At 40.9% G+C, this 14,683-nt stretch overlaps 1 protein-coding gene across 1 annotated transcript; it reads right to left on the bottom strand.

Moving 5' to 3' along the window:
* Positions 1 to 663: 663 nt before the first annotated feature.
* LOC110102288 (S-type anion channel SLAH2-like) lies at positions 664 to 10,484 on the bottom strand. The gene is made up of 3 exons (XM_020830559.2): positions 9,522 to 10,484; positions 8,266 to 9,036; positions 664 to 1,037 (listed from the first exon to the last, which is right to left on the bottom strand). Exons 1-3 carry the CDS (start codon positions 10,482 to 10,484, stop codon positions 768 to 770), a joined length of 2,004 nt encoding a protein of 667 aa, XP_020686218.1. The 3' UTR covers positions 664 to 767.
* Between the last annotated feature and the right edge of the window lie 4,199 nt (positions 10,485 to 14,683).

Below are 14,683 nucleotides of genomic sequence, written 5' to 3'. Positions count from 1 at the left end.
TCAAACTCTACCACAACCTTATCTAAGTCAAGCGATGATGGTCGGGTTCGAGTAACCCTATGACCCGAAACGGGTCGGAGTCGGGTTCAACATTTCGACCCGTTTCAAAAATCGGGTCGGATTCGGGTTAACCCTATGACCCAAAATTGAACCGAAAAATCGATTTTGACCCAGCAACCCGAGATTGACCCGATTTTGACCCGAAAAAGAGGAGATATACCCGTTTTTATCCCAAAAAGAGGAGATAAACTCGTTTTGACCTGAAAACTAGCAATTTTTTTGTTGGAAACGGGTCATTCGGGTCGTGTCGGGTTGACCCAGACCCGAAGCGGGTCAGAAAACTGACCCGTTTTCAAAAACGGGTCTGGTTCAGGTTGACCCGAATAGTGTCGGGTCAGTTTCAGGTTCAATCCGAACCCGACCCGTGACCCGAAATTGACACCCCTATATCTAACATATAAGAATAATAATAATAGTTATTTAAATATATAATATATTTTATTTTATATTAAAATATAAATAAAATAAAATAAAAAATAAAAAATTTATCCTAAACATACCCTTTTTTGATAGCAATCACTATCAATATTCATTTCTTCTGCGCAAACTTCAGCCATTCAAATTTAAAAACCCCAATAAACTCCTCTTTATTCAGCACCCATCACAAGCAACAAACACCATTACCATAATAAAATAAAATCTAAGATCCAAAGCACATTAGCACAGAACAAATTCTTTGCACAGAAAAGGCCTCTATCACTGATTACTTAGCTCGACTTCTTCAATGTGATGGCAATGGCAATGTCATTAGGGAAGAGATTATGCAAAACAAAAGCATGAAAAATAGTGCTGATGACTAAAGCTAAGCATGTAAGAGTAGATATGAAAGAGAGAGCCACTGATAGGATCTTCATGAAGAGACTATCAACTTCTCCTGCATAAATGATGGTTGCGATTGAAGCACTGGCCATAGGAACTGTGTAAGCCCACCAAGCCAGAGAGAACCTAAAGCCTCGAAAGAAGTTAACTCGAACAACCTGCAAATTAAAATGAAGGAAGGAAAGAAAAAGATAAGGGTTGAAGGTTTTGTTTATGGTTCTGATATGAGTGAATGTAAATGGGTGTTTGACGTGTTGTTTGTGAGTTATGTGACTTTATGATGAGGATCATCCTCAGATAAGGGAACATTTTGCCTTATAATATGCTTTAGTATTATTACTTTATTTTAGTTCTGCATCATGGTTAGTATTCCACTACCATATTTCCCTTTTTCATTATGCTTCCGTACTAAAGTTGCTTTAGTTAGTTATTTACATTTCCAGCACTCTTACATAAAAGCTTATATAGTTGTATACAGGGAAGATACAAACATAATGAAATATACAACTTTCTTATAGAACCAATTTCGGTGTTCTTGTTCTTATTGCATCATTTTTGCTAGCTCTCTAGTTCCTCCACCGATACCCTACATCAGTTATTGGTATCAGAGCTCGGTGCTTGGGGGTAATTGCGGAAAGCAGCAGGCGAGGGGCTGGCAACGACGTTCGCAGCCTTGATACCCTTTGGGAACTCCATAGTAATCTTGATCAAAGGTTAGATGAGCTAAGAACTGATCTGCGCCGGTTATCTATGGATATGCGGAGAGAGTTCCAAGCCATTCGGACGGAGTTGGGTAGACCTCATCCCAATCGGGCACCAGCGCAACCCACATTGTCCCCGGGGCGGCGTGATCGGGGACACCATCAAGGGTGTCGGCGTGAACCAGCAGTTCCTTAGTTAACGGATTCAGATGATGGAGGCTCGGAGCAGTTGAATGCTGATTTTTCATCTGAATCAGGGGAAGACCAATTACCGGCGCAATACAATCGGAGACGTCGGGGGACGTCTTACGGCCGCCCACACGGTGAATTTCGAGTGAAGCTCGATATCCCGTTTTTTGATGGCCGACTACACATTGAGGATTATCTGGACTGGGAAAGGTCAGTAGAAATGTTTTTTGAGTATATGGAAATTCCGTCGGACAAGCAGGTGAAGTATGTGGCTTGCCGATTAAAAGGAGGTGCAAGTGTGTGGTGGCTGTAGCTTCTACAAACACGAAGACGGGAGGTTTGTGGTGCAGTTCGTAATTGGCAGCGGATGAAGCAGCTTCGTCGTTGCCAATACTTACCCACGGATTATGAGCAAATCCTATACCACAAGTATCAGCATTGCACTCAAGGCAGTAGATTTGTTAGCGAGTATACAGAAGAATTTCACCGTCTTAGTGCATGTAATGATCTTAATGAGAGTGTTAACCATCTGGTTGCCCGGTACATCGGAGGACTCAAGGAAGTTATTCAAGATAAATTGGAGATGAATTCAGTCTGGTCACTTTCACAGGCGGTTAATTATGCATTGAAAGCTGAACTTCAATTGTACAGAGGTAGTAAACAGTATGTTGGTCGACGACAGTTTGTTGATCATCCACAAGACCAGGTGAAAACCAATTACAATCCGAACAAGTCCGCAGTGAAACCTCTCAGCTCCAATGATGCTACTCCGTCTCCTGTCCCGAATGCTGCACAGGGAGTGGCTAGTGATCCGAAGTTGCAACCAAAGTGGAGACAACCTGTTCGAGACAATCCGTATGCCAGACCGAGTACTATCAAGTGTTTCAGATGTTTCCAGGTAGGCCATAAATCAAACGAATGCCCAAGCCGACCACAGTTACAACTAACCACTGCTGAAAATGAGGAGTTACAAGGCGAGGTCGATGAACATGAAGTGGAGCAGGAAGAAGAAATTACACCTGATACGGGCGAACCATTGGTGTGTGTCATGGAGAAAATCTTATTGTCCCCAAGGCAGACGCAAAACTCCCAACATAATTCCGTTTTTAAAACCCGATGCACAAGTAATGGTAAGGTATGTGACTTACTAATTGATAGCGGATGTACCAAAAATGTCATCGCTCGATCGGTGGTGCAAGCACTTCAACTCAAGACTTCTAAAAGTTTCCATCCATATAAAATCAGTTGGGTGAAGAAGGGGATGGACATCTTGGTATCTGACATGTGTCGGGTCACTTTCTCTATAGGGAAACAATATGTAGGTGAAGTGTTATGCGATGTGTTAGATATGGATGTTTGCCATATTATCCTGGGGCGGCCTTGGCAGTATGATGTGGGCGCTATGTATGATGGCAGATCCAATTCTTACTCATTTGAATGGAAGGTAAGGCAGCTCAAACTTCTCCCACAACCTATTAGTTTTCTTGATTCACTAAAGAACAAAGTGGATGTTCTAAATTTGGTCTCGAGTTCAGCTATTCTGCATGCCAGCAAAGAGAGTTATGTACTCTTTGCATTAGTTGTCAAGGAAAAGTGCCACCATAACAAAGAAGGAATCACACACCCTGAGGTACAGCAGCTGCTCAAACAATTTCCTGATATTGGGCCCGAGACGTTGCCAGCAATTCTTCCTCCTCTACGTGCTATGCAGCACCAAATTGATCTTGCTCCAGGGGCTAATTTGCCTAACCTGCCGCACTACAGGTTAAGCCCAAAAGATCACTTATCATTGCAACAACTGGTGGATGACCTATTGGAGAAACAACTGATTCAACCTAGCCTGAGCCCGTGTGCCGTTCCCGCACTGTTGGTGCCGAAGAAAGACTGTACGTGGCAAATGTGCATGGATATCAGAGATATCAATAAAATTACAGTTAAGTTTCGGTTTCCCATTCCTCGGCTGGAAGAGTTGCTAGAAAGGCTAGCGAGATCAATTGTATTCTCTAAGCTTGATTTACGCAGCGGGTACCACCAAATTCGTATCCGACCCGGAGACGAATGGAAGACGGAGTTCAAGACTCGCCAAGGATTATATGAGTGGAAGGTCATGCCCTTCGGGATCTGTAACGCACCGGCCACATTCATGAGGCTCATGAATGAAATTTTGAAACCTTATTTGAACAAGTTTTGCGTTGTTTACTTTGATGATATTTTAATCTTTAGCAAAACTTTATCTGAGCATTGGCAACACCTACATCAGATTTTTGAAGTGCTGCAGGAAAATAAGCTGTATTTGAACTTGGCCAAGTGTGAATTTGCTACGGGTACTGCTTACTTCCTTGGTTTCATTATCACGGCTGAAGGGGTGCGGGTGGATCCGCAAAAAGTGAGAGCAATCACCGACTGACCCACATCGACGTCGTTCTTCGACATGCGCAGTTCCATGGTCTCGCAAATTTTTATCGATGTTTTATACGTGGCTTTAGTATATTAGCAGCTCCTTTAACTGATTGTTTAAAGGTTAAGCAATTTCTGTGGATGGAAACTCAGCAATCCAGCTTTGAAGCAGTAAAAACTGCACTTGCAACAGCCCCTGTACTCGCTTTGCCTGATTTTGAGAAACCATTCATTGTTGAAACGGATGCTTCCTTAGTTGGAGTAGGTGTTGTTTTGATGCAGTGTGGCAAACCTGTTGAGTATTTCAGTGAAAAATTGTGCCCGGCTCGACAAAAATGGAGTGTATATGAGCAAGAGCTTTATGTTGTGGTGCGTGCGCTTAAACAGTTGGAACAATACCTATTACACCAAGATTTCATTCTCCACAGCGATCATAAAGCTTTACAGTACATTAATAGCCAAAAAACACTTAACCGTATGCATGCTCGTTGGATCTTGTATCTACAACGATTTGTTCTTAAGCACAAACCAGGTTCACAAAACAGGGTAGCTGATGCTTTGAGCCGACAATCCACTCTCTTATTGCAACTGAACACTGAAATTATCGGGCTCCAGTGTTTAAAAGACCTGTATGCTACGAACAAGGATTTCACGAAGATATGGGCGGAATGTCTAGAGCAGCCTTCGGTGGGAGATTATGAAATACGTCAGGGATATCTATTTAAACAAAATGCACTATGTGTACCAGATTCTTCTTGGAGGCAGCAATTGATTCGTGAATTACACTATGGGGGCTTAGCTGCTCACGTTGGCCGTGACAAAACCATCGAACAGCTGCAGCTCAGATTCTTTTGGCTGCATCTGCGGTGGGATGTCTCAATCGAGAGGTGCTCAGTATGTCAATCGTATAAGGGCAGTGGACAGAATGCCAGATTATATATGCCGTTACCAGTGCCAGCTACAATATGGGAGGTTCTCAGCTTGGATTTTTTTCTCGGGTTGCCACGAACGAAGCGAGGTAATGATTCTATCATGGTTGTGGTAGACAGGTTTTCTAAAATGGCGTATTTTATAGCGTGCAAGAAAACCTTTGATGCTCTTAACATTGCTTGTTTTTTTTTCAATGAAATTATTCGTTTACATGGCATTCCTCGTAGTTTAACATCCGATCGCGGTGTTAAATTTGTTAGTCATTTTTTGTGCGAATTGTGGAAACGCCTTAAAACTGACATCAATTGAGTTCCGCATATCATCCGCAAACGGATGGCCAGACTGAGGTGGTCAACCGTACTCTAGGCAATATGTTGAGGTGTCTTGTTCAAAAGAAGCCAAGACTTTGGGATGATGTTCTAAGCCAAGCAGAATTCGCGTATAATAGTATGCCAAACAGGTCGACGGGTTTTTCACCGTTCCATGTTGTATACACTAAAGCCCATAATCATACTGTTGATGTGGAAGTTCTGCCTAAATGTAGCAGTCGAAATGCTGCCCAAATTGTTGATCAATTCACAACCATGCTAATTGATGTCCGTCACAAGCTCATTGCCTCCAATGAGCAGTACAAAGCTGCGGCTGATTGTCATCGGCGGGAGAGAATTTTTAAGCCTGGAGAATTGGTTATGGTTCGTATACGACGAGAGCGACAACCACATGGTGCTTATTCTAAATTGGGTCGCCGGAAGATGGTCCCGTTTCCCATTTTGAAGAAGATAAATGACAATGCTTATGTCATTGATCTTCCGTCTGATTTTGGCACAACGTCTACCTTCAATGTTGCCGATATCTATCCGTATTTTCCAGCTGACAATGCTCATATTGCTGATTCTGCTGAGACAGCAGAACTCTCGCCGGCAGGGGACAACTGATGAGGATCATCCTAAGATAAGGGAACACTTTACTTTATAATATGCTTTAGTATTATTACTTTATTTTAGTTATGCATCATGGTTAGTATTCCACTACCATATTTCCCTTTTTCATTATGCTTCCGTACTAAAGTTGCTTTAGTTAGTTATTTCCATTTCCAGCACTCTTACAGAAAAGCTTATATAGTTGTATACAGGGAAGATACAAACAGAATGAAATATACAACTTTCTTATATAACCAATTTCGGTGTTCTTGTTCTTATTACATCGTTTTTGCTAGCTCTCTAGTTCCTCCACCGATACCCTACATCAGTTTATAGGTTATTAGGTAGGTTCTTATCGGTTTTGTGGCTGCTCCTCTTCCTTACTTATCTGGAGTTGTGGGTATCTTCTAATTGCCTAATAGTTCTTCCCCATCAGGAGTTTTAAGCATTCTTGAATTGCCTAGCAATGCCTTTTTTTTTTGTTCATTTTCTCTTCTTTCTATGGTTATTTGAGTTATATTTATATCAAATGGTGCTAAAAGGAAGCATCATTGATACACACACAAAACATGTGAAGCCCCCCATAAGAGAGTGAAGCTAAGTTCTTAAATGTTGGGACACCTTTTAGTATAATGATTGAAATTTCATTAGAAACTCTAAAGTTAAATGTGCTTGTATCAAATCACTTATAAATGATTAATCTTTTGGGAAATTACACAAAGGAGATAAAACCTTGAGTCTAAATTATAGGAGAAAGGAGCATAGATTACAAAGTGAAACTAATGTTTTTGTCAAAATCAATTTGGATTCATGACAAGTAGGTCTAGTATGGAAGCTATACATTTATTGAGAGATTTGATGGAGAATTATAGAGAGAATAAGGATGATCTACATATGATATTTATTAATTTAAAGAAAGCATTTGATAAAGTTTCAAGACAAGTGCTATGGTGAGTTTAAGGAAAAAAAGGGGTTAATATTAAAGCTTATATTTAAGTCATTAAAAGATACGTATGCTTCAGTTGTTACTTGTGTTCAAATACAAAAGGTGGTTTGACAAAGTATTTTCCTACTTCAGTTGGATTACATCAATGATCAGCCTTAAGCCAGTATCTTTTTTACTTTAGTTATGGGTTCTTACTATGGATTTGAAGAGGTTGTATCCTGGTGGATGCTCTTTGCTGATGATAATCTTTTTGTTGATATATAAGACTAGAGAGGGAGTTGAAGGAAAAATTGAATTATGGAGGTCAATTAGCTTAAAGTCTAAAGGTTTTCGTTTGAGTAGAACTAAAACCGAATATATGTAGTATAATTTTAATAGTAATAGATTTAGCTAGTGGGGGATTGTTAATTTTGACAAGAAGTTATTAATAAGAGTACACGTTTTATATATCTTGAGTCTATTATTTAGAATGATGGTGAAATAGATGAGGATATTATTAGTTGAATTCAAGTTGGATGGTTGAAGTGAAGGAATGCATCGAGCTTGTTATGTGAAAGAAAAATATCTCTCAAAATTAACGAAAAATTCTATAAGATGGTTGTAACCCCTGCAGTGCTTTATGATGCAGAATGTTGGTCATTAAAAGAGAAGCTAATATTAAGTTAAGTGTTGTCGAGATGAGGATGCTCATGTGGATGAGTGTCTTTACTCTTAGAGACAAGATACAAAACGAGCAAATACGTAAAAAGGTTGGTGTAGCTCCAATGGAAGATAAGATTAAAAAGAGTCCCCTTAGGTGTTTTGGTCACATATAACGGCAGCCTTCCAGTGATCCGATTAGGAGAGTAGATGTATTAGATCAGACTTATGTTAAGAAAGGTACAAATAGATCTAAAAAATTTTAGTTACAAAATATTAAAAATGACATTTCTTTAGTAGATTTAAATAAGAATTTGATTCTTAGCAAAATACAATGGAGAAGAAAAATTTAATGTAGCCAATCCCACATAGTAGAATAAAGGCTTGATATTGTTGTTATTACCTTAAAAAAAAAAACCCAAATCATCCCTATAAAACTTATCGGGTCCATTGTATTCACATATTATTAAATGGGCCTAATTTTATCTAAATTAGTTCCTTAACTCTCCAAAAATTTCTCCTAGAAATCTAAACCAGATTTAATTTCGGTTATTTTAAAAGTTTAAAATATCAAATTAGACCCATTCAAAAGTCTAAGATTAAAACATCTCACTATAAACTGAACCCAAATACTACAAAATTTTCAAATCTGAGAGACTCTTACCAGAGAAGCATAAATGAACATGGACGTGAAGTAAGCTATCCTTGAGCCAAGATCAAAGTGCCCAACTATCCTACTCCATGACACGCTAGCCAGACTTGGCACTGCCACAAACAAGAAGAAAACTGGGTGAAGATCCTTCGGCAAAGCCTCATTTGTCGGAAGCCTCTGATAAAGAGTCACAAACAAGACAAGATAATGCGCCAAACCCACTGCAAAGAAGAAGACCGGTCCCTCTTTGAGCCCCATAGATGATCCCAGCAATGCAACTGCAAAGTTTCCTGCAATCGACAGATGCGTCGACGGGTTCGCCACCTTCGAAAGCCTTCGTTCTCCTCCCATCATCCACTGCCCATAGATGTTGAGCTCAAGGAATAGTATAGGAGCCATTAGTACATACCATAGAGCAGAATGTAAGTGCTTTGCAATGGATGGAGGAGCACTGACTACTAATAATATGCAGCCTATCCATGGAGTGAAGAAGAAGTTGACTCTGATAGGATGAAGAAACTCTCTTTTCACAGCTTCGAAGTAAAATATCATCTTCAGAACATATGTGGAGGCCACTAAGATCATCAAAGAGACTGCGATGCACCAAAGGACGTAGTAGATAACCGAGCTTACATGAAGAAAGCTCATGGAAGGAGATGTGGCTATTATCTTCCAGAGGAAGGCTTGGATTCCTATACCAACAGAGACACCAAAAGAAGATATGGTGAAGCGAAGAAGAAAAGGCCATTTCTCATCTTGAGGAAGAATCAGCGTCTCTGACGCCTGAAATAGGTGCAAAAATTATAATTTAACTATCAAAAAATAGACCTATCACAGCATAGTATTAGTGAAGAAACCAATGGTACAGAGAACACTAAAGAAACTGGAAGAAACAAGAGAGAAATTGTATTATTCTGATTCCCCTATTACAGGCGTTTGGCAGGTCTATATATAGGGATTGCCAGTACGGCTCAAGAAGCCGAAGACCAATAGGAAAATGACACCTTGCATTTCATTTTACTTAATACAATGTATAGACCAACGGTTTATAGAGAGTGTTCTAATATTCCCCCGCAAATTAATGGTTCTTTGTTAACTGTCAGTTTGTGCCTTAGTTTTTGAAATCGAGGTGTAAAGAGGGCTTTTGTGAAAATATCTGCCACTTGATCTATTGTGCTTATGGGTAAGATGGATATGTACCGGTTTTGGATGTGTTCACGAACGAATTTCTGATCTATTTCAATGTGCTTTGTGCATGCGTGAAACACCGGATTATTTGCCAGAGCTATTGCGGAGGTGTTGTCGCAGTATATGTTGGTTGGAGTAGACTGAGTGATGCCAAATTCGAACAGCAGCCTATGAATCCAGAGAACATCTGCCGTTAAGGCTGCCAGTGCGCGATACTCAGACTCGGTCGACGATCTTGCAATGGTGTGCTGCTTCTTCACCGTCCATGAAATGAGGGTGTTGCCGAGAAAGGAGCAGTAACCTGAGGTAGATTTTCTTGATTCTGGGTCGCCCGCCCAATCGGCATCTGAAAAAGATTGAAGTTGGAGATCAGATTTTGTTACAGGTAAGCCATATTTTGACGTACCTTTGAGGTAGCGAAGAAGCCGTTTGAGCAGATAAACGTGCTGAGGTTGAGGTTCATGCATATGTTGTGACAATAGATTAACACTGTAAGAGATATCCGGTCGTGTAATGGTTAGATATTGAAGAGATCCCGTGATTTGGCGATACATGGTTGGAACTTGAAGGTTTGTTTCGCAGTTAAATGTATATGGGATCTTGGTGCACGTGGGATTGGCCAGCTCTTTACATTCCGTCAGATTGGCTTGAGCGAGGATTTGCTGGACATAGTTTTCTTGACATAGGAAGTAGCTGTTATCCTGTTTTGTTATTTTAATACCCAGAAATTCCGAAACCTCCCCAAGATGCTTCATGTTGAATTTGTTGTTAAGCTCGTCCAGCACATGTTGTATTCTGTCCAAATTATTACCCGAGATTAGAATATCATCTACATATACTAGTAAAAAAATGCAAACCTGATCCTTCTTGTATATGAAAAGCGATGGGTCGGACTGACTTTGAGTGAACCCGAGTGTGATTACGGTGTTCGCAAACGTATTGTACCATTGCCTGGGCGCTTGTTTTAAGCCGTATAACGCTTTGCGAAGATGGCAGACATGGTTTAGATGCGTGTTATCTTCGAATCCTTTCGGTTGCGTCATGTACACGATCTCCGACAGATGCCCATGAAGGAATGCGTTTGCCACATCGAGTTGTTGCACTTTCCATCGTGGTACAGTGCAATAGCTAGAAGGATCCTTACGGTTGGAAGTTTGGCAACTGGACTGAAAGTTTCGAGATAGTCCAACCCGTATTGTTGATGATTGCCTTGAGCCACCAGTCTGGCCTTGTGAGTGGCAATAGTCCCGTCTGCATGTAGTTTCGTTTTGTAGGTCCACCGACATCCGAGGATGGACGCATTCGGCGGTGGTTTCACCAGTTGCCAAGTTCCTTGTCGTTGAAGAGCCAGAAATTCGTTGGCCATAGCTTGACGCCATTCGAATTTCTTAACTGCTTCGGCGTATGTGGTGGGATCAGCCGATTGATTGCTCTTTTTGTGGTTGTAGTGCAGATTTAATCTGTTGGTTGGTCGAAGAGAACCTGTTTTGCTGCGTGTGGTCATCGGGTGACCCGAGATGATTGGGTGCACTGGTTCCATGCGTGTTTCTTGATTGATTTGCTGAACCTGTTGTATGGAGACATTTGTTTCAGTTCTCAGAGGAATGGGTGGTTGCATTACCTGAGATGGGGGATGTAACGTTCTCTTCGGGTGATAAGATGGAGGTGGGAGAGGAGTAAGCAATAGCTGAGGAATGGTGGACTCCTGCGGTACATTGCCAGACGGAAGCTTTTTCTGAGAAAAAGGAAAATTGTTTTCTTGAAACATAATATGTCTGCTTATAGTAATTTTGTTGTTTTGAATGTTTAAACATTTATAACCCTTATGATCGTCAGAATAGCCTAGAAAGACATGAGACTGGGCTTTAGGTTGCAGTTTGTGGCGTGTGTGCGGTGGGGCTAGTGGAAAGCACTCGTAGTCGAACACCTTTAGATGATCATAACGAGGTTTGTGTTTGTAGAATAATTCGAACGGGGAGGCGTTGGTGATGGTGCCCGACGGTAGTCGATTTATGAGGTATACCGCCGTGAATACCGCATCCGGCCAGTAGACATATGGAACCGATGCTGTGGCAAGCAGTGTACGAGTGGTTTCAATAACGTGACGGTGCTTGCGCTCTGCAACGCCATTCTGTTCAGGTGTATAGGGACAGGATTTCCGGTGCAGAATCCCGTGTTGTTTTAGAAATGAGGAGAACGCCTGATTAACATATTATGAGCCGCCGTCAGACTGAAGTATTTTAATTTTCTGTGAAGTATAGTTCTCCACCTGGGTTTTAAATGAAGAAAAAACGTCAGACTTGAACTGAAGGGGAAACACCCAGGTAAAACGAGAGTAGTCATCAATGAAGATGACATAATATCTGTATCTCTGATTTGATGCTATAGGAGCCGGTCCCCACACGTCGGAGTGAATAAGCGAAAGTAGAGAGTTATTATGATGTTCTGAATGCTCAAAGGGCAATTTGTGACATTTAGAGCTATTACAAGGATTGCAGTTAATGGCATATTTCCCTAGAGCTAATGCAGGATTACATTTAGAAATGATGTTAAAAGTTCTCTTGTGCGGGTGACCCAGCCTTTGATGCCACCGGAGTGCCGAGGAGCTACTTGCAGCAAGCGACTTGTGATGCTGCACTTTATTTACTGTCGAAATTTGGTAGAGTCCTTCCTTACACGGGCCGCGAAGAATAACTCTGTCCGTCCTCAGATCCTTCAATATGAAACCGGTGGGATCAAATATAATGGATATGTTGTTGTCTTTGGTTAATTGAGAAATCGAAAGAAGATTAAATTGTAAGGAAGGCAAATGAAGAATGTGTGATAAGGTAAGCTTACTAGACGGGGTCGGGAGAATGCCCGCCCCTGTGTGAGAGATTTTAACAGAGCTACCGTCTCCAATTGTGACAGTGTCCGACCCTTGATATGGGGATGAGATGGACATGTTGTCTAGCGAATTGGTGAGATGAGTGGAAGCCCCTGAGTCCAGAAACCAATTATCGTCGTTGTTGTCGGAGCCCGCCAGCAAAGCCGTATTGGTATTTCGTGAAGACGGGGTGTATTGCATGTTCGCTCTGTGCCAGCATGTCTGTGTCGAGTGACCCTTTTTGAGACAGATCTGGCATGTTACAGAGGTTACCGCCGTGTTTCTTGAAGGATTGTTTGTACCGTTCGGAGGTTTTCCTCTGGATCTTTTGCCTCTTCCTCTGTAGTTGAAGAGTGCAGTGGTTGGATCAGACCTGTGCGTGAACTTGGATGCCTCGGTTGCCAGATTTACTTCTTCAATTAGCAGAAGAGGATAGAGCTGATCAAGCGAGATTGGATGCAGCATTGTTCGAATGGCCGTCTTGAATGATTGATACGATGGGGGTAGACCGTTTAGAATGTACATAATTACATCTTCTGTATCGACGATCGCCCCTGCTGCAGCGATTTGGTCCACCAAAGATTTGATCTCCGTGAGGTACTGGTTCATGTTAGAGTTCTTGAAGGTGATGTTATGGAGTTCATTCTTCAATTGAATGACCTTGGATCTGTTCGTTGATTGAAACCTGTTCTGAATAGACAGCCAGATTGCTGTCGTGGTGTCGAGGTGAATGACGTAGGGAAGAACAGGTGCCGAAATGGTGGAGCAGATGGCAGCGGAGATATTTTGATCCGTGAGAGCCCATTTAGAGAATAATGGGTTTGTTGAGGGCAGGCCGTCTGAGTTCGTGATCGTCTGAGGGGGAGGGAGGAAATCGGGATCAAGAAATTGTTGAAACCCATTGGCACAGACGATCTTGAGGACCTGAGATCGCCATAGAGTGTAGTTGTCGATCGCCAGCGGAATCGTCACGACATTCTTGATGTTTGACACCAAGAATTTGAGATTAGAAGGAATCACCAGTTCAGAGGTGTCGAGCGCAGGCAATACATGGTGTTGTGCAACTCCGGAGGAGACAGAGTGATCCATCTGAGAGCAAGAGGACCTAACCTACTCTTGATACCATGAAGAAACCAATGGTACAGAGAACACTAAAGAAACTGGAAGAAACAAGAGAGAAATTGTATTATTCTGATTCCCCTATTACAGGCGTTTGGCAGGTCTATATATAGGGATTGCCAGTACGGCTCAAGAAGCCAAAGACCAATAGGAAAATGACACCTTGCATTTCATTTTACTTAATACAATGAATAGACCAACGGTTTATAGAGAGTGTTCTAATAATTAGGCCTATCTCGGTGGTTATAACCGCCACAAATTTTTTTGCAGCGGTTTTAAAACCGCTGCACCCCCGCTATAATTGCAATGCGCTACAACGACATTCTACATCAGTTTAAGGACCGGCGGGTTAGATTTAGCAGCGGTTATAACCACCCCAAATTTCCAAATTTGCAGAGGTTTTAACCGTCATTAATTCTATTCAAATAAATAGATTTATAATATTATGGCGTGATTTCTAATATTATGACGGTTTTAGCTGTCGCAAATCTTGACATTTGTGAAGGTTATAAAGACAGAATATATTACTATTATGCTGTTAAAGAGATAGAATATGTGCTTGCCTTGAGTTCCTCTAGTTCAGGCCCTTCAAGGGCTGCAAAATAACGTTCAGCTGAAGGCAATTCGCCTTGTTCTGCAGCTTCTGATCCAGAGATAACTTGTATGATCTCCTGCGACTTTCTTGAGAACTGGTTGTCAAATCTGAGAGAATTCGTCTTGAAAGAATCATAGCAGTTCTCTGTTACTCTTCTGTGGCTTGAAAATTCGTGCTGGGATGTCCTCGTGGCTGATAGATCTGCATGGAAGCTCATAGGCTGGTCTGGATTTCGAGCTTCAGGTGTGTCTGGCATGCTCAGGGAAGCTGAATGAAGTTGATTTTTGAGATCCGTTGCTTGAATGGGAGTAATCATAATCATCTGATCTTCATGATTAAAAAAAATATTTATATATTTATAAATTTTGATATTTTAGTATCACAATCAAATTAAAATATATGGATTAAAAAATGTTTTCACTTTAAAAAACTAATATAAATGATTTTTTATGTGACTTAAATATTTAAATATTAAATTTTAGATGTTAGATATATAAATATTGAAAAGTTAAGTAATATTTATGCAAATTATTATTATTATTTTTTTGGTAATGCGATGATTTATATACTTAATAAGCTAAAAAATGACAAAAAAATTCAAAGATGGAGCTCTTTCACTTCTTTACTTGTCCTTTTAAAATCATATTTTTCTATTATAAAAT

This window comes from Dendrobium catenatum, unplaced genomic scaffold (genome assembly GCF_001605985.2).
Source record: "Dendrobium catenatum unplaced genomic scaffold, ASM160598v2 fragScaff_scaffold_130, whole genome shotgun sequence".
Lineage (NCBI taxonomy): Eukaryota > Viridiplantae > Streptophyta > Magnoliopsida > Asparagales > Orchidaceae > Dendrobium > Dendrobium catenatum.
Note: the sequence above shows the minus strand (reverse complement) of the source record. Positions and strands in the feature narration are given on the sequence as shown.

What these genes read in the sequence shown, in the direction of transcription:
- LOC110102288 (XM_020830559.2), bottom strand. Translation starts at nt 10,484, where the DNA reads ATGACGCAACCGAAAGGATTCGAAGATAACACGCATCTAAACCATGTC. An exon ending in TAGCTCTGGCAAATAATCCG is followed by an intron (nt 9,037 to 9,521) that starts GTGTTTCACGCA and finishes CACCTATTTCAG; the next exon opens with GCGTCAGAGACGCTGATTCT. An exon ending in TGTTCATTTATGCTTCTCTG is followed by an intron (nt 1,038 to 8,265) that starts GTAAGAGTCTCT and finishes TTTAATTTGCAG; the next exon opens with GTTGTTCGAGTTAACTTCTT.